The sequence below is a fragment of the Drosophila elegans genome, unplaced genomic scaffold, assembly GCF_018152505.1.
Source record: "Drosophila elegans isolate 14027-0461.03 unplaced genomic scaffold, ASM1815250v1 contig_468, whole genome shotgun sequence".
Classification (NCBI taxonomy): domain Eukaryota; kingdom Metazoa; phylum Arthropoda; class Insecta; order Diptera; family Drosophilidae; genus Drosophila; species Drosophila elegans.
The window spans coordinates 1,148,368-1,169,474 of NW_024545855.1; the positions used below are offsets into that span (position 1 = coordinate 1,148,368).

The 21,107-nt window shown below is 43.2% G+C and overlaps 5 protein-coding genes and 1 pseudogene across 10 annotated transcripts; 3 read left to right on the forward strand and 3 right to left on the reverse strand.

Moving 5' to 3' along the window:
- The first annotated feature begins 3,093 nt into the window (after nucleotides 1-3,093).
- On the forward strand, nucleotides 3,094-6,520 carry LOC108143937 (DNA polymerase iota). Of its 3 annotated transcripts, none has more exons than XM_017268525.2 (3): nucleotides 3,094-3,126; nucleotides 4,029-5,000; nucleotides 5,190-6,520. In XM_017268525.2, the coding sequence occupies exons 2-3, from the start codon at nucleotides 4,044-4,046 to the stop codon at nucleotides 6,447-6,449; spliced, it is 2,217 nt and encodes a 738-aa protein (XP_017124014.1). In that variant the 5' UTR covers nucleotides 3,094-3,126; nucleotides 4,029-4,043; the 3' UTR covers nucleotides 6,450-6,520. The 3 variants fall into 3 exon arrangements, with proteins under 3 accessions (XP_017124014.1, XP_017124013.1, XP_017124015.1); XM_017268524.2 differs by lacking the exon at nucleotides 3,094-3,126 and adding an exon at nucleotides 3,133-3,232; XM_017268526.2 differs by lacking the exon at nucleotides 3,094-3,126 and adding an exon at nucleotides 3,133-3,209.
- A 575-nt stretch (nucleotides 6,521-7,095) lies between these two features.
- On the reverse strand, nucleotides 7,096-10,392 carry LOC108143938 (transcriptional adapter 2B). 2 transcript variants are annotated; one of them, XM_017268527.2, is made up of 4 exons: nucleotides 10,189-10,392; nucleotides 8,727-9,602; nucleotides 8,166-8,245; nucleotides 7,096-8,048 (listed from the first exon to the last, which is right to left on the reverse strand). In XM_017268527.2, exons 1-4 carry the CDS (start codon nucleotides 10,300-10,302, stop codon nucleotides 7,436-7,438), a joined length of 1,683 nt encoding a protein of 560 aa, XP_017124016.1. In that variant the 5' UTR covers nucleotides 10,303-10,392; the 3' UTR covers nucleotides 7,096-7,435. The 2 variants fall into 2 exon arrangements, with proteins under 2 accessions (XP_017124016.1, XP_017124017.1); XM_017268528.2 differs by having other exon boundaries at nucleotides 7,829-8,048; nucleotides 8,166-8,315.
- Nucleotides 10,393-12,362: 1,970 nt separating this feature from the next.
- LOC108144090 (CUE domain-containing protein 2) lies at nucleotides 12,363-14,734 on the reverse strand. Of its 2 annotated transcripts, XM_017268742.2 has the most exons (5): nucleotides 14,181-14,734; nucleotides 13,872-14,118; nucleotides 13,497-13,663; nucleotides 13,040-13,222; nucleotides 12,363-12,973 (listed from the first exon to the last, which is right to left on the reverse strand). In XM_017268742.2, the coding sequence occupies exons 1-5, from the start codon at nucleotides 14,492-14,494 to the stop codon at nucleotides 12,460-12,462; spliced, it is 1,425 nt and encodes a 474-aa protein (XP_017124231.1). In that variant the 5' UTR covers nucleotides 14,495-14,734; the 3' UTR covers nucleotides 12,363-12,459. The 2 variants fall into 2 exon arrangements, with proteins under 2 accessions (XP_017124231.1, XP_017124233.1); XM_017268744.2 differs by having other exon boundaries at nucleotides 12,880-13,222.
- Nucleotides 14,735-15,024: 290 nt separating this feature from the next.
- LOC108144027 (tether containing UBX domain for GLUT4) lies at nucleotides 15,025-16,773 on the forward strand. Its single transcript, XM_017268658.2, has 2 exons — nucleotides 15,025-15,159; nucleotides 15,217-16,773. Exon 2 carries the CDS (start codon nucleotides 15,233-15,235, stop codon nucleotides 16,667-16,669), a length of 1,437 nt encoding a protein of 478 aa, XP_017124147.1. The 5' UTR covers nucleotides 15,025-15,159; nucleotides 15,217-15,232; the 3' UTR covers nucleotides 16,670-16,773.
- On the reverse strand, nucleotides 16,701-18,652 carry LOC108144028 (prolyl 4-hydroxylase subunit alpha-1-like). 2 transcript variants are annotated; one of them, XM_017268659.2, is made up of 7 exons: nucleotides 18,445-18,652; nucleotides 18,236-18,387; nucleotides 18,024-18,177; nucleotides 17,273-17,969; nucleotides 17,165-17,209; nucleotides 16,945-17,110; nucleotides 16,701-16,894 (listed from the first exon to the last, which is right to left on the reverse strand). In XM_017268659.2, exons 1-7 carry the CDS (start codon nucleotides 18,648-18,650, stop codon nucleotides 16,815-16,817), a joined length of 1,500 nt encoding a protein of 499 aa, XP_017124148.1. In that variant the 5' UTR covers nucleotides 18,651-18,652; the 3' UTR covers nucleotides 16,701-16,814. The 2 variants fall into 2 exon arrangements, with proteins under 2 accessions (XP_017124148.1, XP_041564942.1); XM_041709008.1 differs by lacking the exons at nucleotides 18,236-18,387; nucleotides 18,445-18,652 and having other exon boundaries at nucleotides 17,273-17,964; nucleotides 18,024-18,170.
- Nucleotides 18,653-18,942: 290 nt separating this feature from the next.
- On the forward strand, nucleotides 18,943-20,802 carry LOC108143742 (annotated as a pseudogene).
- Nucleotides 20,803-21,107: the final 305 nt, after the last annotated feature.

Sequence of the window (21,107 nt, forward strand, 5' to 3'; positions counted from 1 at the left end):
CCTATATAATTATTAATTATAATTTTCAGAAATTGTCTACAACGTGAATAATAAGTCTCTGGAGAATTTTTATTATAACGTATAACATTTTATACTGCTACTGGTTATAGCCCGGTTAAAGCACATTATTTTTCTCACTGAAAAAACTGAAAAAGTGGCGTAAGTTTCAGCCTGGCAGCTGGAGGTCATTAGCAGCCATTGCAACGAATAAAGAAATGCATTTTCCTGCCCCAACACTCCCCCAGCATTTCACCCCCGTAATGATGGTTATACATTGCAATCCATATTCAGTTTCAGCTATTTTAAAGCGGCAATATTTTTTGAGGGGCAGCAGAAGGAGATGGAGGAGTTTCCCAGGCCAAATTTGGCGATTCGCAATTAGTGGAACCACCGCAGCACCACAGCACCGCCTGCAGCTGAGTGGGGCTACAAACAAGATGGTCATGAGTGTGTTTCTGGGAGTGCTCCAATAACGACAAAATTCTGAGCCAGCCGAAGGAGCTCTCGAGGAGCAGAGACGCACACGCTGGCTGATTTTAATCAAATTCACAGCATTGTTTGCCTGTCAGGCAGCCAGCGGGTCGATTATCATGGGCGCAGGACGAGGCTTTCGGTTTTGGAAGGAGTAAGGAGGAGTGGACAACAAGGCTAAGGTCTGTCCAATGTATATATTTTACTTCTTTTTCACTCCGCTATGCTGCTGGCGAATTCCGAGCGCATTTCATACGACACCACGGGCAATACCACAAACGATAGCCATAAAGCTGCGATGCCCCACATTCTTTGCGGCAGGGGCAAGAAAGCGCGTGACCACACCATCAATACCTCGACCCACTTGCCCCACTTGCACCACTCGCCCCACTCGCTACCCACCCACCTGGGGTGGTGCTTTTATTATATTACATTATTCTCTTTATTTTTATTTTTTTTGGTACGCGCCTTTATCTTGTTGAAGACCGCTCCAATATAAAACTCATGAATATCATTAAAAATCGCGGCTGGGCAGTCGTTAAATTATTGCAGTAACAACATATGCGCTGACATGCGAAGCTAAGATCTGTAAAATTGTATTTGAAAGGCGGTGTAAATAACATTACTGGATAAAGGCCATAAGATTTGAACGCTCAAACGATTTGAAACAGGAACAATTCATTGTCGCACGTTTCTATATCAAATTTATTAGTAGTTTTAATTAAGCAAGTTAAAGTTGCATAACTGGTTGTTATCTGATTTACGAATCAATTAATAATAATTTGTTTTAGCCCAAAGCTCACTGATTTCAGTTGCAAATTTGATATTTAATTTCATTCATTCTTTTTTAATGGTGGATTGATTTTTGTTATATAAATTTTAAACTTCTCAAGTTTCCAATTTTTTGTTTTTTTTTAAAGAGTTGTTATTTCCTTGCAATACATCGCAAACTCCAGAGAGGATATATAAATATGTAGGAACTTTCCCACATTAAATAAACACCCACATTTGTTTAGTTTATTATATTATTATTTATTTTTTTCAATAACGATGAATACAGTTTGGGGATTAGTGGACCACTTTAATAGTCTTTGGGCTTAAAGGTTTAGGATTTGCCTGGACTACAGCCAATACCAGAAAAAGAAAAGCACACAGAGCTAAGATCTTCATTTCGGTGGCTTTTGATTTAGTCTGAGTCGAGTACTGCCTTTTTATATCAAACTCGTAATTGTTGGACCGGATTTATTTTAACGATTTCAGCTTTATATATAATTTGCATACTTCGTGCTTAGACAATTTTGTTCTTTGCACTGAGAACTGGTTCGATTTTAAGCTCGGCTCAACGGCGTTATTATAGCCCAATGCGTAATTTAGGATGTTAAATAAGTAGCGATCATCTTACAAAATTGGCACAGTTATTGTCTTACAACATTTTTTATTAAAAAAAAATTAGATGAGATGCACATCTAAATACATTGTTTTAAATACATTGTTCGAATATATAGGCTCGGGATCTGCTTGTACAAAAGCCAATAAAAAATATGCTTTATGATGCTCATTATTTCTTATTTATTTTCCAATTTATTTATAGTCAAGGTTTGTAATCAGTAAAGGGGTTTATTTAATAGCAGTTTTGATCGATACAAGCACAACATCTTTTAAAAAATCCTTTTCATAAAAGAGATGTTTATTATCCTTGGGTACTTGTAAGTACGGATTTGCCAATAGGCTTGGGATCGGCCTTTGCAGCAGCCAAAGCCAAAAGCAGGAAAGCACACAGAGCGAAGATCTTCATCGTAGAAATTTTCGATGCACTATGGAAGATGAACAACCTATTTATACGCTTAACGTTGCCCTGGACTGTTTCTAAATTTCGGTGTTACTGGTTTTGATTAGCTAATTTATGAGTCATGTTAATTTCATTCTATCGGTTATTTAGGACAACCAGTTTTTATTATGACGACTTTATCAGTGTTGACGTTCAGGATTACCGGGCTTAAAAAAAACTCAAAATTTAGTAGGACAAACAACTTAAAATCTTATACCACACAAATTTATTGATATTGGTTTAAGTCACCACAATATTATTGTTAAATTTAAGTATCAAGACTAATTAATTGAATTTAGTGTTTGAATTTTGATAGCGGTATATATATTTCATACATTTGAGAGTTTTTGGCCTCTCTGCCAAAGTATTGTTTTGTTTAAAAATCTAAGTGTAGCTTTTTGTTTTGGTAATGGAAGTTTTATAAAACAGTTATCATGATTTGGCTGATCTTAATTAGCACATTAATTAGTCATATAAAAAGAAGACATTCAAGATATTTTGCGCATCTTCATAAGTAATCAATTCCTTTTGAAAACGAGTTGTTTCAAAACAAGACCTGAAGTAGTTTTTTAGTGTTGAGTCAGTAAAATTTATTCCATAAAAATGTGAATCAATTGTTTATAAACTCTGGATTTTTAATTCAAATCCATAACGGAATTTTTGTTGGTCAATTGTGACGTAGATCTTAATAAATGAACGTTAGCCAAGTCTTGAACCCAGGGCTGCTTTTGGGAACGATATTTCATCGGTCCTGTATCGATTACATAAGCGTTAAATCATCGTCTCATCTCTAGGTCATCGGGGTATCTCCACCTCTAGTTTTTAAGGTAAATATAAACCCCAATTAAAACTAACAATTTGCTGCAGGTGCGTGTTTTTAAGCCTTTAATCGTGTATTTGAGAAACTCCGGTGAGTTGTGGCACAACACAAAGGTAAACCATATTGTAGCTTGAAATCACGTGCAAAATCTACTGTTTTCTCGGTCACAAACTAATGCGTCATCGCCAAACAGACAGCTTTGTGCAATATTTTGTTGTGGCTCGCCGTAAATGTTTAGCCGGCACTCGTTTATGGGTTGTATGTGTGCGCACTGGCGTTTGGCGAATGTTTTTCGCAATGTTTGATTAGAAAGTCGGCGGCACCAGTGGAGAAGAGGAAGAAATTTCGAGATTTCACATCCGAGGAGCAGCAGCCCCTCTCTCACTCTCTCGTGAAACTCTCTCGCGCGCTCTCTCTTGTTTTTGGCTTTGTTTCACCGCCAGCCACCCAACTTGCATCTTAGAGTACCCTGTGAAAATAAGGTAATGCTAGACTAGTAGAGAATCACAAGTGTCAAGCAAAAAAAAATCTCTAGGACCTTAGAGCAGGTGACGAGCGCAACCTCAGGGTCAAAAATTAAGATTTAGTGTCGAAAGTTATTCAGCTTTCTAGATTATTATTTCCTTTCTATAATGTCTGCATCAAGAGTTACGATTAATTATCTAAAATTTGATGATCAATGCAAAAAAACTTAAATTATATAACGTTGCCACCTAAAAATCTAGTTTGTGGAGTTCATAGATATAATAAACAATTTTACGTGGTTTGTAAAAGTTGACAACCTACGAAATTGTATAATAACATAAACTTTATATTAAGCAGCATATTTAGCATACGCAAAACAGGGTATCCCATAACCGACTACGTGCTGCTCTTTGAATTCTATTTCATGACCTTTCGCAATTGCAGGCGCTTAAAACCATCATGGACTTCGCCAGCGTGCTTGCTAAAAGCGAGGCGCATCAACGCACCATAATCCACCTGGACATGGACTATTTCTACGCTCAGGTGGAGGAGATTCGGGATCCCACGTTGCGATCTAAGGCTCTGGGAATTCAGCAGAAGAACATTGTGGTCACCTGCAACTATGTGGCGCGGGCCAAAGGAGTGACCAAGCTGATGCTCATCGCGGAGGCGCAGCGAATCTGTCCGGATTTGGTTCTGGTCAATGGAGAGGATCTTGCCCCGTATCGGCAGATGTCGCAAAGAATCTTCGACCTGCTACTCAACTACACTCCGCTGGTGGAGAAGCTTGGCTTCGATGAGAACTTCATGGATGTGACAGCGCTGGTGGAGCTGCGACAGGCTCATGCCGCTGAGGCCCAGCAGAAGCCGGCGGTGGGTCACACCTACCCGGCGGATGGCACTCCCTTATCCACCTGCGACTGTGGCTGTGCCCAGCGACTGGCGATTGGCACGCGGATCGCCCAGGAAATCAGGGAGGAACTCAAGCTCCGCCTGGGCATTACCTGCTGCGCCGGCATCGCCTTCAACAAACTGCTGGCCAAGCTGGTCGGCAGCAGCCACAAGCCTAATCAGCAGACGGTTCTTGTTTCTACCTACGCAGAGCAGTTTATGCGGGAATTGGGCGACCTGAAGCGCGTCACTGGGATTGGTCAGAAGACTCAGTGCCTCCTGCTGGAGACAGGCATGTCATCCGTGGAACAACTACAGCAATGTGACATGGACGTGATGCGCAAGAAGTTCGGCTTCGAAACGGCCACTAGACTGCGGGACTTGGCCTTTGGTCGCGACACGAGCTCTGTCCGTCCTACCGGAAAACCCAAGACCATTGGCATGGAGGACGCCTGCAAGCCCATTTCGGTGCGAACCGATGTGGAGGAGAGATTTCGCATGCTTCTCAAGCGTTTAGTGGAGCAGGTAAGATAAAAAGTCATTAACGAAGTAGAATTGTTATCACAAAATCAACTGATAAGTTATTGGTTTGCTGCCCATACTTCTCTTTAGATTAACAAATACGCATTACTTTTTTGAGCGAATATAACAAATACTTATTTTGTTAATCTAACATGATTATTAAGCTTATAAATCCTACTTTGAATCTCTTAGGTGGCTGAGGATGGTCGCATTCCCATAGCCATTAAGGTGGTGCTGCGAAAGTTCGATTCTCAGAAGAAGAGCAGTCATCGTGAGACCAAACAGGCCAACATCCTACCCTCCCTATTTAAGACCTCCGTGTGTCCAGGAGAAACCGGCGTGAGCAGGGTTCAACTGGCGGACGGAGCTCAGGACAAACTTCTCAAGATTGTGATGCGCCTTTTTGAGCGTATTGTGGACATGAGTAAACCATTCAACATCACACTATTGGGTCTGGCCTTTTCCAAGTTCCAGGAGCGCAAGGTTGGCTCCTCGTCCATTGCCAATTTCCTGATCAAGAAGGCGGATCTCGAGGTGCAATCGATCACATCCCTGACAAATACGAGTCTCACGAGTCCCACTGCGGAGAGTCCGACATCAGATGAATGCGCCTTCCGCTCCTCACCAACAACATTCAAGCCTAGCGATCAGTTCTACAGGAGAAGAGCAACAACAGCGTCGCCGGTGCCCATGCTGCTGGACAATGGTTCCGAATCTGCGGCCACGAACTCCGACTTCAGCGACTTCTCTGAGACTGAGGTGGAACCGTCTCCGAAAAAGAGCCGCATCGGAAGGCTGTTGGTGTCCAAGCGAAGCCGTTTGGCGGCGGATGTAGGGGATACCGCTGCCGAGGTGGCCTCACCTAGCAAACTGCGCGTCTGTGATCTTCGTCTGAATTCACGGGACAGCGAGAAGGACTTTCCCATGAGCACCACGCCCTCTACTTCTACGTCCGCGCCGGCTCCTCGCTTTCGCACCGTCCAGCCACCGAATACACTGTTGCAGCGCATCGACGGCAGCCTCCGCTTCGTGTCCACGCGCACTGCCAGTCGCCTGAGCTCAAACGCCAGCTCCACGGCATCGTCGCCACTTCCGTCGCCCATGGACGACTCCATGGCAATGAGCGCACCCAGCACGCCGACCATGTCGTTCCCATCACCCATCGCCGCAGCAGTGGTCACCACCACATCCAGCACGTCCTCGAGCGATGTCCTCTCGAATATCGCTTGTCCAGCGGGCGTGGATGCAGAGGTGTTCAAGGAGCTGCCCGTTGAGCTGCAAACTGAATTGATCGCATCGTGGCGCAGTTCCCTCGTGGCGGCTGTGGAGCAAAGCAATGGGACAGGAGCCGCCACAACCACAGCGATAGCAAGTGGAGCCCCAGCCACTGCCACAACCGCTAGCGGAGGTCAGAAGAATACGCTGTATCGCTACTTTCTGCGGAACAAGTGATGCAGTGCATCCAAGCATCACATCGTTTCTAGTTGTAAGGACAAAGTGAATAAATCCGTTTATAAATATGATATATTTTTGTAGGTATACGGTTACAGATTGTTAGTTGAGGGCGCCGCTTTGGACGAACTTAAGCTAGGATACATACATAAAATCGTGGATAGATTAGATTTCTAGGATTGAACATTGACAGTTTATTAAAAAAAACGTAGAAAAAAATTTCACGCGTTAAAATATCTTTTTACAAATTTTTATACAAATAAAAAAATAATTAAATATTGATTCTTTAATACTTATGCTTATTTATCCGATTTAGAGATAAATATTATCTTTTTCTCTAGTTATGCTTATGAATTGTTTACAAGTCGAACCAAACTGATGATTAAGATTTTAATAAAATATTGTTAGGATTTCAATCTATTTCATCTTTAAAAATGTATGTTACTATTAGTTCCTTGTCTAGAAATCTACCTACCACTATGACCAATATACAGACATAAATACTCAGCGCGACAGTATCGTTTTAGAGGCTTACTAAATAGCAAAATGCACAGAATGTTACATATTTTTGTGGTATCCTAGTGGCGCTTAGTCCAGAGCGGTTTCCCTGGCAGCTGTGAGTTCCGAGACACAAGTCACGTCCTTGTTGCACATTCGAAATACATTTATTACTTCATTTACACTTCATATCATACAAATTCAATTGGTTGGGTCACCTACTTAAGCATAGTTAATACAGAATATCTGAACCCTCACATCTCACACAAAGGAACAAAACTTTAGCTAATTGAGCTTGACTTGATACAAGTAAGTTGATTTTCTGTTTTCTGTAGATTTTACCTCGAAGAAAATGGCAACAAAAGTTGAACAGTATAAAAAATGTCTTTAACTTATGCTAACGATAATTAAATAAAGTGAAGTCCTTAGATTGAGAAATGCATGTAGCTCTAAAGCAGATGGGGCGCGGGAAGGTGGAAGTGGTTCCATCAGTGGCTCAGCCAGCCGCACTTGATGAAGAACTTGCGCAGCGAAGTCTCCATGGGACTGCCCAGCGATGGTGCTCCGCTCAGGCAGACAGTCTTCACCGAGAGGTAGGTGGTGGGTGTGATGTTGTGCTTCCTGCACAGATCCAGCTCGTTGTGACTCAGCAGGTCGCTGCCCAGCGGCTGGGGCAGGTGCTTCAGCTCCTCCAGCTGGGTGCGCAACTTAAGGCTCATGCTGGGCACTTGATCACTGCTTCCGCCGGCGGCCTCGCTTTGGATTTTGTGGCTGCCGCTTAGCAGGAGCTGAGGATGCTGCTGCAGCGGCTGCAGATGTTGTTGGCTTCCCTTCGCCGAGTTCGTGGGCAGATTCGCCATCGTCGTAGCCGTGGAAATCACTCCCGTCGTCGCTCCCGAGTCCACTGTTATCCCCATTCCCATCCCCATCCCCACCCCCATCCCCGTCGTCTGCAGCATCGTAGCTGCCGACGATCCCCGACAGCTATCCAAGTAGTTTCTGCTGGGCAATAATGCGCCGGAGCAGGTCGGGTCGGCGATGTGGAGCGTGTTTCTTGGTGCGATTGAATTTGAACTTGCCTCGACGCCGCTTGACATTTCTCTAAAAGGAATAAAAGCCAAATATTAATCAAGGATTAACGCCCCTAAAGGTAAGAGTTGCGGTCTGATTAAGTTAAAATTTGATGCATGGATCGCAACTGCTTATCGAAATACTTACACCTTTCTGAGATTCGGTTGTGGGGAGTGCAAGGAAGAGCTTGGCGGCCGTTGACTTCCATTGGAGGGTTGCGTGTGGTCCTGTGGTTAAACATTGTCTTATAGAACCATTCGAACGCTCGTTGTTTGGCGCGTTTATTATGCAGTGGAGCTGAATATCGTGAGACAAGACGGAAAAGCGATTGTAAGTTTTGGGTCAGGTCAGGTCAGGTCGGTAAAAGCAAGGCAGCACACACGATATTCAACTCGTCATGCATTCTTATGGGAGGAGCACTCACTTCAAGGATAATGAAATCAAAACTATGCTATTTTACCTTCTATCATTCTATTTTGCATTAATTATAGGTTTTGAATTAAAAACAAAGCCACTATTCTATTATTCTGTATCTGATAGCATGGTTTCTTTAAAAGTTAATTTAAGGGACTGATTAAAGAGAACTTTTTTATGGCAGATTAATTAAAATAAAATTTGGGTATTTTTAGAAAACAGAAGCGAACATGTATTGCTAATTAGTTTTGATAGTTTGATTTCAATCCCCTCGCAGTGAATCCTTGCACTTACGGTCTTGCCGTGGCCATACGGTCCCGTGGAGCGATGCGTTGCGTTCGCCGCATGCTGCTCAAAGTGGATGCAATCCTTGATCTTGGTCAGGCCGTTGTAGCGGTACCGGTACAGCTCCGCCTGCCGGATGCGCAGCTCCTTCTCGCGCTCCAGTGATCCCATCAGCCGCTCGTACTCGTTGCAGGTATAGAACTGGGCATAGACCCGGAATCTGTCCCGGAACTCGCGCTGCTCCTTTGTGAGTCCTTGGTGGAGAGCGTAGTTCCGGTTGCGGAAGAAGTTCGAGACCAGCTGGTAGTCCCTGACCATCCGTTTCCTGCGGGCTCGCTCTCTCAGTCGGCGGGTGTAGATGTCCACGTGGGCCAGCTTCAGCATCACATCCACTTCTGTGTCCTCGGAGTTCAGCGAGATGTTGGAGATCAGTTGCTCGGCCGTGGGATCGTACTCCCGCTCGAAGCTGTCCCTGTTGGGCATGTAGCCCAGCTGCATGGCCTCATCGGAGTTGATGTCCAGCGGCGGCAAGGTGGCCAGGGCATTGGTGCCCAGCGGACCGTTATCGTCGTCTCCCGTGTGGTCGATGAGGCGGGGTCTCTGGGTCTGGGCCGGCGTCCAAGTGGCCCGGCCAATCGTGCCATTTACGAACTTATTCACATACTCCTCCTTGGCGTCCTCCGCCGACTTGGTCTCGATGTGCTTGCTAATGTCCTCCCAGTTCCCAAAGCCATACTGCTCGATGGCGTCCAGCAGCCGGATCTCCTCCCGCGCCGTCCACGCCCCCTTTCCGCGGAACACACTCAATATGGAGGTGCCCGTGTCCATGAACTGGTAGGCATGGTTGTTTTGATGGGCTCCGATCTCCGCCCCCGCGGCAAAGCACTGCGCAAATAAATAAACAATAATACAACGTAAATACAAAATCAGCTGTTTTTTAATCAACATGGTGAAATTGCCGGTTGTGTGTATATGTATGTATATACGAATTTCCAGATGAGTCAGTTTTTCGGTTCCAAATTGGCGACGCATCTCTAGATTGTTCGAGTATGGGTGCAGTAGGGTGGGTCGACTTTGTTGACAGATATACATTGGGGTTAAAAGAAATCTTCTAAAAACTCTCCACTATGGTAAAGGAACTGTAGTAATTACTTTTGCAACCACCCATCTAAAAGTTTACCTAATATATGGACTATGCATTTACATGCATTGACAAAACCTAATATGATTTGAATCTTCAAACAATCTAAATAAGAAACTGCATATTATTAAATGATTTTTTTTATACAGAAAGAATCTTTATTTTTGTATTTAAATGATATATATTAACCTTAATTTAGATTAATTTTTTACAAAAATTTTTAGACCTTAAAAAAAACTTCTCCAGAACCCAAAAATCGACCCACCCTACCTCCACACACATACTTAAGCACGCGCGTCGGTTGACAGCGTGTATGTGTGAGCTACTTACTTGCAGACACAAATCGAAATTTTCGCACTCCGCACAATGCACCCGAATGCCCTGTATATCGTCCTGGCAATTTGTGCAATTATACTTTGTGAACAAATCCGCGATTGTTGTCATTTTGGCCCAAAACGTGGATTTTTCTCGACAAAAAAAGTTGTGCGAAAAAAACCTATGCCAGCAGTGTGGCCAGACCTAGAGACAACGCCATATTGCTTTGCCAAGAATTCTTATGTATACCTTTTACGAACCAGTTCATTTCAGCAGTGCTGCCTTTCCCGCTACTTTTTCTGATTTTTTTAATTTAAAAATGTGTCGCCTCACTAATTAAAAAACATACAAAAACTTAAATAGTAAATAAAAACATTCCATAGTTTTAAAAATTGCTACTACTTACCCAAAAATTAAATTACTTCAATATTAAATAAATATTTATATTACTTACCAACAAAGAATCCAGATTTACGAAATATGTATAACACTTTAATATTTTCCCACTCTTACCTCAATTTTCTTAAAAACCAATGTTTATGCGTTAAATATTGATAGTTTATTTAATAATTTCAAAAGTTTAATTCGAGTGTTTTGCCTTTTCATTTAGTTGATTTTTACGCTAATATCACAAAAATAATATATAAAACTAAAAATATATAAGATGTAAATATCAAAAACCGAAACCAGGTGAACATAAATACGAATATATATGATGGTCGAATCACCGATCGTGTAGTGCTGAACTAAAATCAGAAAACTCGAGGTGCTTAAAATGCAATTGGTTACGTAATCATAAAGCGATGGTCGAGGCTTAAAACTTAGGCTATTTTATGAAAATTATAGGAAGTGATAAAACGTATATATCTTTTGTCTCAAAAAAAAAGTGACAAATTCAAAGCTGCCGAACAATATCCTGGATGCTTAAATCTAACATGAATCGGGCGTGGTATTGCCGTGATATTGTGAGTTACAATCGTTACAATCATTGGGAAGGATTTGGGGCTATGCTACGCTATATAAATAGTTGATTATTCGAATAGTTCATACATGTGTATATGCTGAATACGTTTAGATTATTGTTAGTATTGCTGTCTTACTCCGAGCAGTAGCCGAATTGTTATGGGTTCCAGATATCTCAGTGGGCGGTGAGGACTAGTTTGTGTTGCATTTGGCTTTGGTGGCATTGTTGCTAGATTACTGTTGCTAGTTTGCTTGGACCAAAGGGAAACAAAACGTGTTACACGATACAAAATGGTTTAACAAATCTTATAGCCTGATTCCATTGCGGCATTAGTGGACTTTTTAAATGTGCCTGATTCCATTGGCGCATTAGCATTTAGTTAATGCTACTCCGACACGTGAGTGGCACGAACAGATGATCTGGGCTTGTTTACTTTTGAATTTTGGCAAATCCAAAAGAAATTAATTAAAATTAATGAACATGAGAGAGTTTACTAAACTCTGTAATGCTCAGCAGGACATCCATATTGCGACCGAGACGACAAAGAAGAGAAGCTGATTGCGTTGTTATGACGGGTTTGCAATGGAGACCACCACAGTTTCTAAAAAGGGCAAGGATCCCCGTATATGTGGGAGTTATTTTTTGCAAGAGATCCAGCAGTAATGCATTGTGGTACTTCGAGCAGAATTTGCAGGGTGCGCTCTAGGTTTGTCATTTTTATACAAAATAGATTTTATATTCAAAAGACAACAAAAATTGAGCCAAAATATCGTTAAACATCGGTATTTTCCGCTATTTTTCTAAAAACGTTCGGGGCGAATGGTTTTTAATCGCATTTAAAAATCGCATTTATTTTTAATGCGGCATTTAGCCTTATGGGATTCCCTGTGTAAATAAATGAGCATTTGGCTAAATGCGTTTTAATGCGACAATGGAATCAGGCTATTAAACAGATATGGCAAGTTTCTTGTGCAGCTGCGTTTCTGAAACACGCACACGGCCAACAAAATTAATCAATTCGAGTACCTAAAAACGTCTAAATAAGTCTATTTGAGCGCCAAATTCGGGTTGGTTGTCGCACCTGCGTCTGATCCTTGGGTTCAAAGAAGGTTTAACAATACTGTTCGAGGACATTAAAGAGTTTGAGATTCACGATTTTCACAGATACGGTTCGATTCAAATTCGCTTGCGTAAGGAACTAAGGAAAAGTCACAGCGCAGGCGCGACCCCAGTCGTCATAATCGACAACTGGCAACGGATAGGGATTCGGATTCGTATCCAAGTCCAGATCCATCCGAGCCGCCTGCTCCCGGCAACGGGACTCATAAGCAGGCGGCCACCACGGCGTATGAGCTCTCAAAATTTGCATAAGCGAGTAGTAGTCCTAAAGCATAACTATCAACTAATTTGGTATGTAAAGTCTTTCTGTCTTTGTCATGGGGATGGGCGCGATGAAGGGGAGAGGTCGAGGTCCAATGGCAATGGCCCACTAGCAACAGAAGAACCAGCATGCCGACCGATGCCACAGACTCCTGGCCATACTCACTCGGATATGGGAACCGATTCGCTGTGCTCGGTGACTCGTCTTTTACTCTGAACTCTTGCACCTCATCGTCGTCGTCGTGTTGGGAAGCATCTAAACGTTGGCTAAGCTTGGCGGGGATCACTGGTATGGAGCTGGGATGTGTGCTAACATGGCGTCTAGTGGCGGTCAGCCCAACTATATGCATCTGATTGCATAAACTGTGACCGTTTACGGGATGGCTGCTGCTGCTGCCGGCGGAACTGCAGCTAATGCCGCTGGCGGAGATCGGTGTCGTGGCTGCGGATAAGTTACTGGGGTGTGGATTAATTTGCTTCTTGATAAAATACTTGAAGAGGGTTTTGTTCCTCTTTAGTTACGGTTGAATCTGCTTCTTGGGTTTTTTTAACTCAGCATCTTCGTCACGCTTGATCTCGGTGTACCGCTCCCCCTTGAGCGATACGATCTTATTGTCCCGGTAGCGGACCAGCTTGCGCGGCTCCATCTTCGGCACCACAGGCTTGTACTCACGCTGGGTGGCGTTCTTGTCGACATAAGAGTACCTAGTGGGACATGTACAAATTATAAGATATTTGTATAATAAAAATTGATTAATTTAGCAGCTTAAATTAAATTAAATTAATAAGCTTGAGCTTTACTTTGTTTTTAAAAAGCGGGTATTGTCTTAATCTCATATGTCTGTTTTTCTCTCAAGTTTATTTACAAGTTTATAGTTTTTAACTCAATGGGTTAGGAAAGTTCCAGTTAAATCGCAATAGTTATTAACAATTTGTTATCTAAACTGAAAAAGATTTGATTATACTCAAAATAACTTACCTTGCAATGATGCGATTTTTGAGCTCGTTATCGTCAACTACAACATTCTTCTTGATGTATGTAGTATGGGACTTGTCAGTAATACATTGGTTGGTCTCTTGGCGATGCAAGAGGATCTGAGTTGCGCTATCGATGTCGCCTTTGGAAATGGCGATGCAATGCTTGATCTGGAAATGGATTAATTAAAATATGAATTAATGAATTCAATTTTACAAATCGAATAGTGTTTATTAATTTACAATTAAAATATGAATTAATGAATTCAATTTTACAAATCGAATAGTGTTTATTCTAAACAAAAAAGTGAATTTTATATGAAAGTCAAAGCTTTTGTATACATTTTAGAATCCGCTTGGTTTTTAATATAGCGCTTACCTCGGCGATGGCCGAATCCGGGAACATTTCCTGAAGCACTTCGGTCTCATCCAGGAAATAGTCGCAAGTGGAACTGGAGCTGTCGGTGGAACCTCCATCGCTGGTTTCCGACAAGTGCTGGGAACGCTTGCCGTTGCCTCCACCGCCGCTGCTGCTGCTGTTTGAGGAGAGCTCGTCCTTTTCAGAAGTGGACGAGTTGCGAGCTCGCAATTTGGACTCGGGAATAATACTCGACAGGCTCAAGGAGCTGCAGATAAAGTACGCATCAAATGAAACGTTTCTAGTAGGAGGAATATAATTAAAACCCACTTGAACGACAAGTTGATGTTGTCATGGTCTCCTTGGCTTTTTTCCATCTCGGTGAGCTCGTTGGCCAGCTTGTAGATCCAGTCGCAGATGATGCCCTGGTCAATGGTGGAGAACTCCTCGAAGTAGGCGCCCATCATCTCCACAAAGCCCTCCACGTCGAAGCACGGGTCCTGCGAGGCCTCCTCCAAAATCGAGATAATGTACGACAGTACAATCTCGTCCACCACGCTGAAGTCGGCCCCTGGAATGTGGCCACTGATGAACTGCACCAGGCTGCGCTTCACCATCTCGTGCTGCTTCTCCAGATTGGTCATGATGGCTTTTTGGCTGAACGGACTTCTCGAAGAATCTCTTACTGGATCGGCAACTTTTCGGGGCTCGGGACTCGAAAGGTTCGTTCAAAATACTGAAACTCACTTAATGGGGACTTCCCCGATCTTTAGTGAATTTCCTGAAGGTCTGATAACTTTATTTTCGTTTAGTTTTGCAAAATATTGCGTTTAAAACAGTTTGGTTTTAGGAGCTGCGCCTATTTTGCTTTTCCTGCTGCTTCTTCTTCCTGCAATCAATAATAATTCGATACACATGCAGCTGATATCGATAGAGAGAAAAATCCAGGAAAACTGTCACGGAAATCTATCGATATTTTCAAGTGCTTCTCTTGCCTGGGCCACATAAATTTATTGCAGCCTACAAGCTGAACCACATTTTTATTAAATTAAAAATTAAATTCAATAGATTATAAAATATTTTATTTTTTTTATTTACATACAAGATCGAATTAATTCTCATCAAGTAATTCTCATCTCTGATGTTAACCGATAGTTGGTTCAGGTGCGCATCTCTAACGACAGGAGGAAATGCGAAAGTCACGCAGCGCTGTAAACAAACCCCGGAACTATCGATAGAGTCACAACAAATCCCGATTCCAGCCGGCATATTCCGGAACGTAGCCTCTCCTCAGAACGTCAATAAAAAGGTGAGTTTGCCATTTGTTGCTGTTCAGTAGTTTCCGTTCCGACCCGAATACTTGCAGGGCACTTGCCAATCCGATGGACAAGCGCGTCACAATCCTGCTGCCCAACGGGCGGCGGCAGAATGTGAACGTGACGGCGAACATGACGCTGCTGGAGATCCTGGAGACGGCCTGCTCCAAGCACGGCTTCGAGGCGGAGGAGCACTGCCTCAAATTCCACAACAAGGTGATCGGATTGACGCAGCAGTTCCGCTTCAGTGGGCTGCCCAACAACTGTGTCCTGGAGATGGAGCCCACGGAGAAGCGGCGCACCCTGAGCAATGTCCTTGTCTGCATACAGTTGAACGACGGATCGCGCCAGCAGGCGGACTTCTCGCCCAACGACTCCGTTTGGCTGGTGGTGCAGAAGCTCTGCGAATCGCAGGTCAAAGGTTACGAGAGCCCTGTCATCGTCTACATGCGCAGCGAGTTGATTGGCCAGGAGCAGATGCGCCAGACCACGTTGAAATCGCTGGGCATCTTGGAGGGCCGCGCCATGATGCGGCTAATCGACAAGAAGCCCGAGGAGCTCAAGACCCAGGCCAATGTGTACAAAGCTCCAGTAGCCAAAACTCCGGTGGATAACGACGACCAGCCCAGCACTTCCCGCTCTGCAATGGCGGCCAGCGGAAGAGGCGGTGGCTTTGCCCTCACCAGCAACATGATCAAGAATCTGAAGCGCACGGCACCTGAAGAAAACGCCACCGGAAGTGAACCAGCACAGACCTCGGAAAAATCCGAGCAGAAGCAGGAGCAGCAGCAACAGCCAGAGGCACCGAAGTACGACTGGGGCAGTGGCTCCGGATACTCCATGCACCATCCAGCGGGCCGAAAACCGGCGGAGAACGAAGCCGAGGAAATTCCCGGGCGAGCACCGCCCGTGGTAAATGTGATTGGACCGCGCCAGGCAGTACTCTTCTCTCTGGACGAGACCAAGAAAATTGCCGACGATCTGCCGGACTCATTCTTCGATCTGACCGTCAACGATCTGAAGATGGTGCTGCGCGATTTGAAGCGCACTTCGAGCGGAGACGACGACGCTCCCTTGCTGACGGCCAAGCTTAGGGAGCTCGAACGCCAGAAGGCCATGTTGGCCAAGCTGAATCAGTACAAGGACTGTGTGCTGCGCATTCAGTTCCCCGATCGATTCGTCCTCCAGGGCATCTTCAAGCCGCACGAGCCGCTGTCCATGGTGGAGGAGTTTGTTCGGGAGTTCTTGGCCCAGCCAGGCGAACAGTTCCACCTCTTCACCATCCCGCCGAAGAAGGTGCTGCCCTCCGAGGAAACGCTCCTTGAGCTGAACTTTGTGCCCAATGCCATAGTGCACTTTGGTTTCCTGAAGGACTCTCTGAATGCGGTGAGCAATCGCTTCGTGAAGGAGCAGTACGTGGGGCAGCTGACCTCCGAAGAGGGGGCGCACTATGCCGTGCAAAAATATCGCCTCACCCGGGTCACGGCGACGGGAACCAGCTAATGAATGGATGGCTTTAAGCGAACAGTTTGCGTGATATTAAATGAATCCGCTTTATTTCTATGTTTCATAAATTTTGTTTACATATAAATTGCATCATGAAGGAATACGTTTGGTTTGATAATCGTTTCCTTTCCGTTTACTGATTTTAAACATCAGAATAAACAGCATTTTTCATGCAGGGAGTGGAAAACATTTGCGGCAGCTCGTTTATCCATTTTGTGAGCACTGTAAGGCAAGATAATGTAATTCAGTTTTAATCTTGATTTAACTCGTACCATATTTGGAACCAACTATCACTGGACAGCCCGAGTGCAGGGCCCTAATATTCATATCGCCGATGTTGTGCAGGTTGTACCAGAAGACCGCCGAACCCTTCTTGGGCGTTACGGAAATATCGATTAACGGGAAAATGGTGTCGCCACCCGATTCAACATCTCCAAGCTGAAAAGAACCAAGTAAGTGAGGCCAAGGAAGCTTTAACTCTGGCCGACTTACGTAAAACAAAACTGTGGCTATGCGATCCCCATCTCTCCATCGAATCTGCAAATATTTGATAACGAGTTGAGCAGGTAACTAACTCAACCTAATCCCCCAGCATCTCACCTCATTCATGTGGTCGTGAGGGTCGGTGTGCAATGCATACTGACCACCCAAGCCGTAGTTGATCAGCGAGAACTCATCGCTCATCTCCATACTGAGGCCGGTCATGTCCGTCACCCGTTGGCCAAGGGTTCCGACTACCCTGCCTTTCGACAATGATATCTTAGAGTCCTTGGCGGATCGGATATCCGACCTCGTACCCGCAGTACCGACTTGGGATATGGTGAACTCGCTTGTGCTTAGCAGCCAATTGATTTCACTTTCGTATATCACATCGTGGTAAATCACCATGTAGGGATCGGAGCTCAGCTCCTCCATTTTTAGGGGGGCGATCCTGGTAAAGGCCGTCGTGGTGCTGTTGTAGCGGCAGTGCAGTCGACTGGACCGACGGTAATGGGCGCGGCACTTTTGCTTGGTGATCATCTCCTCATAAATCCATATGGAGAGAAAATTTCTATCTGCCTTTTTTGGTAGTTTCCCAAAGTGGTGGTGATCGTGAGCAAGTTCTTGATTCTTCATTTGGAGTACTGCCCATGTGTTGAGGACAGACATTTTTCTAAGAGGATTTACTTTGTGCGGGAGCTTTTCCTCATTGAGTTGCTTCAAAGAGGCGTTTAACCAGGCCTTCGCACGATCATCCTTTCCATCGTTCATGCTAAAATCTCCCAGCGCAAAGCAGTCATGGGCAGACAGAGCTGTTCTGGAAAATATAAATGATAATTTCTCTTGTTTTGATTTATATATTTTAATTTACCCTGGATCCGAGTATCCTGCCAAAAAACCAGCTGCCAGATCATCTGGCTTCAGATCATAAAAGGATATCAGGTCATCGATGCCCCGACAGGCTTGTTTTAAATCCAACGCGGTTGGTAGCATCTTTCGCATCTGATGCGCCTTCTCAATGCTTTCTAAAATATATGCTTAAATATTTGCAAAATCTATGTGGGAAGTTTATATGTGAAATACCTAATTCATGGATATTTGAGCCATACTGATGCCATTTTCCCCAATCGGTATGTAGACGATGTATCAGACGAAAACTGTTCACTGGATTTCCCAAGTAAGCTTCGTAGTCATCCTTCATTTTGTAGTGTTCGGAATTCATAGTTTTTAGGGATCTGTAATAAAGTACATAAAATATAATTTGAGGGATTTTATTGTATTCAAGTACTTACTGCTCCAATATGTTCAGCTTTTTCTTTAGTGTGTCAACGTAACCATTTAGGTTCTCGACCAGTTTATCCTCAACCTTCAATAGCTTCATCAGTTCCTCTGATGAGGCTGCATAGGAGTTCTTTGCAGCCGCCCTTGCAATCCTATTGCTGAAAATAAGAAAAACGCCTAAAACGGCAATTATTTCAATACCTTTAAAATTCAACATTTCAGTTCCCCAACAAAAAGGCAAATAATTTCTCAACTTACTATTAAGAACTTTGCCAATTCGTCAAAGTAGTCACGGTTACGGTTTATTTAAATTAGTTAAGCTGAGAAGTACTGACAGAAAATCAGGGGCAGTGCTATTATATATGTCTATATAAGTTTTATTTTGTTCTTTAATTTCTTTTTGTGTTTGTAGGCTCATCTAATTAAATTAGAGCATATTAATTTACTTTTTTTTAACGTTAGTTAATTCGAAGTTAAGAATTCATTTGCCCAAAAGTTTGATAAGTGAAATGTATAGTATACAGAATTTTACTTTCATTGGTTTCCTAAGTGTTTGTACAACTATCTGCCAAATATTTGGCAAAGTGGTTCCAATGAAATCCTATGCCGCCTCAACAGTGGAACTAATGAAACTTCTCGAGGTTGAGGATGAGCTGGTCGATAATCTAAGGGGTTACGTGGAAGTACTGAAGAGGAAACTCCATTTGGTTGAGCAGTAAGAGAAAGCAATCATTTTTCCCCGAATAATGACAAGTAGTGGACGCTTATTAGTTCCTTAATAACCATGAATTCTGAGCACAACCAAATGCAAAATGACTATGAAATGTACTTGGGAAATCCAGTGAACAGTTTTCGTTTGATACATCGCCTACACACGGATTGGAGGAAATGGCATCACTTTGCCTTAAACACAAAAAATAATGAATTAGGTATTAACAATACTTAAATGCCGAAAGAACAGTGTTTATGTTTTTAAATTTTAAATTTTATTCAGGTCACATTGAAAAGGCCCATCGCGAAAGCTTTTACCCACCGCATTGGATTTGGAACACGCCTGTCGCGGCATCGATGACCTTGTGTCCTTTTATGACCTTAAGCCGGAAGAAATGGCAGCTGGGAGTTTGGCAGGACACTCAAAGCCAGAGTAAGTTGAGATGGGTAAAAAAAATGCTTAAAACTATCATTAAACACTTCCAGGACAGCACTGTCAGCTCGGGATTGCTTAGCTCTTGGAGAGTTCTGCATAGGAAACAGGAATGAAGATCGTGCCGAGGCTTGGTTTAATACCTCCTTGGCCAAAAACGAAACTAATTTCAACAGCTACACAGTCCACTCGTCGTGGGGAGCTCTCCTGATAAAGAACAAACAACTAACTGCCGCCTCATTTCACTTTGGAAAAAAACCAAAAGAGTTAAGCTACAGCGATTTAGATATGTTCATCGAGAAGGAGTTAGCCACCAATCAGAACTGCAGTGCTTTGTTCCGAAAACCCAGTCGACTCCTTTGCCGCTACAACACTTCCACGACGACCTTCACGAGGATCGCCCCACTGAAAATGGAGGAGCTGAGCACCGATCCATACATGGTGGTTTTCCACGACGTCATCTATGACAGCGAAATTGATTTGATTATGAACTCAAGCGAGTTTTCTTTGTCCCTTATCGACGTGGGTCAGAAGTCGGTGGTGAGAAGCTCCAAGGACTCATATATCCCGACAACGCTAGACGAATCTCTCACAGAACGGGTGGCCGATATGACCGGCTTAAATATGGACATGAGCGAAGCGATCACCCTGATTAACTACGGAATAGGTGGTAATTACATGTTGCACCAAGACTATCTTAATTTTCCGCAAAAGGTAGGGTTCCTACGAAATTTATATAATAAGAAAACTATATGGTTATCTTTGCAGGTCCGAATAGAAAAGGGAGAACGCATAGCCACTGTTTTGTTTTACGTAAGCTAGTACCACTTAGTGCAGACTTCTTGATCTTATTTGGAATTTCTCCAGCTGGGAGATGTGGATTCGGGTGGCGACACCATTTTCCCGTTGATTAATATCACCGTGACGCCCAAGAAGGGTTCGGCGGTCTTCTGGTACAATCTTCACAACTCCGGGGCAGTGAATGAGAAGTCCCTGCACTCAGCTTGTCCAGTGATTTCTGGCTCTAAATATGGTAAGTTCTAGGTCTGTGGGTCCTATTTTTATAACGTCCAATAATGTTTGCTTATAGTACTCACAAAATGGATAAACGAGCTGCCGCAAGCGTTTTCCAGTCCATGTATGAAAAATGCAAACCGTCACCCGGATAGCAATAATTTAAAATAAGACAAATACGTTATCTTAAGAAAAAAATCCAGAGGGTTCAAAATAAGGTAAATAGAAATAAATAACATATATATAACACAGAAAAAGATTTATATAGCTAATAAGGGTGGTATATTCCTGGATATTAAATAAACCTGATAAGTATCCTTTATATATAGAATAAACAAAATTAGTTTTTGTTATCGTTATTTATTATAGGTTAAAATAGTTGGCCAAGAATAAATAAGGTGATCCAAAGCAACATTGCGTATGAGTGATAAATGTTGACCCAAAACGAATATATTTCAAAAAGCCCCTTAATAATTTTTTAGAAAATTTGTTTTTTGATCCTTATATTTGTACAGA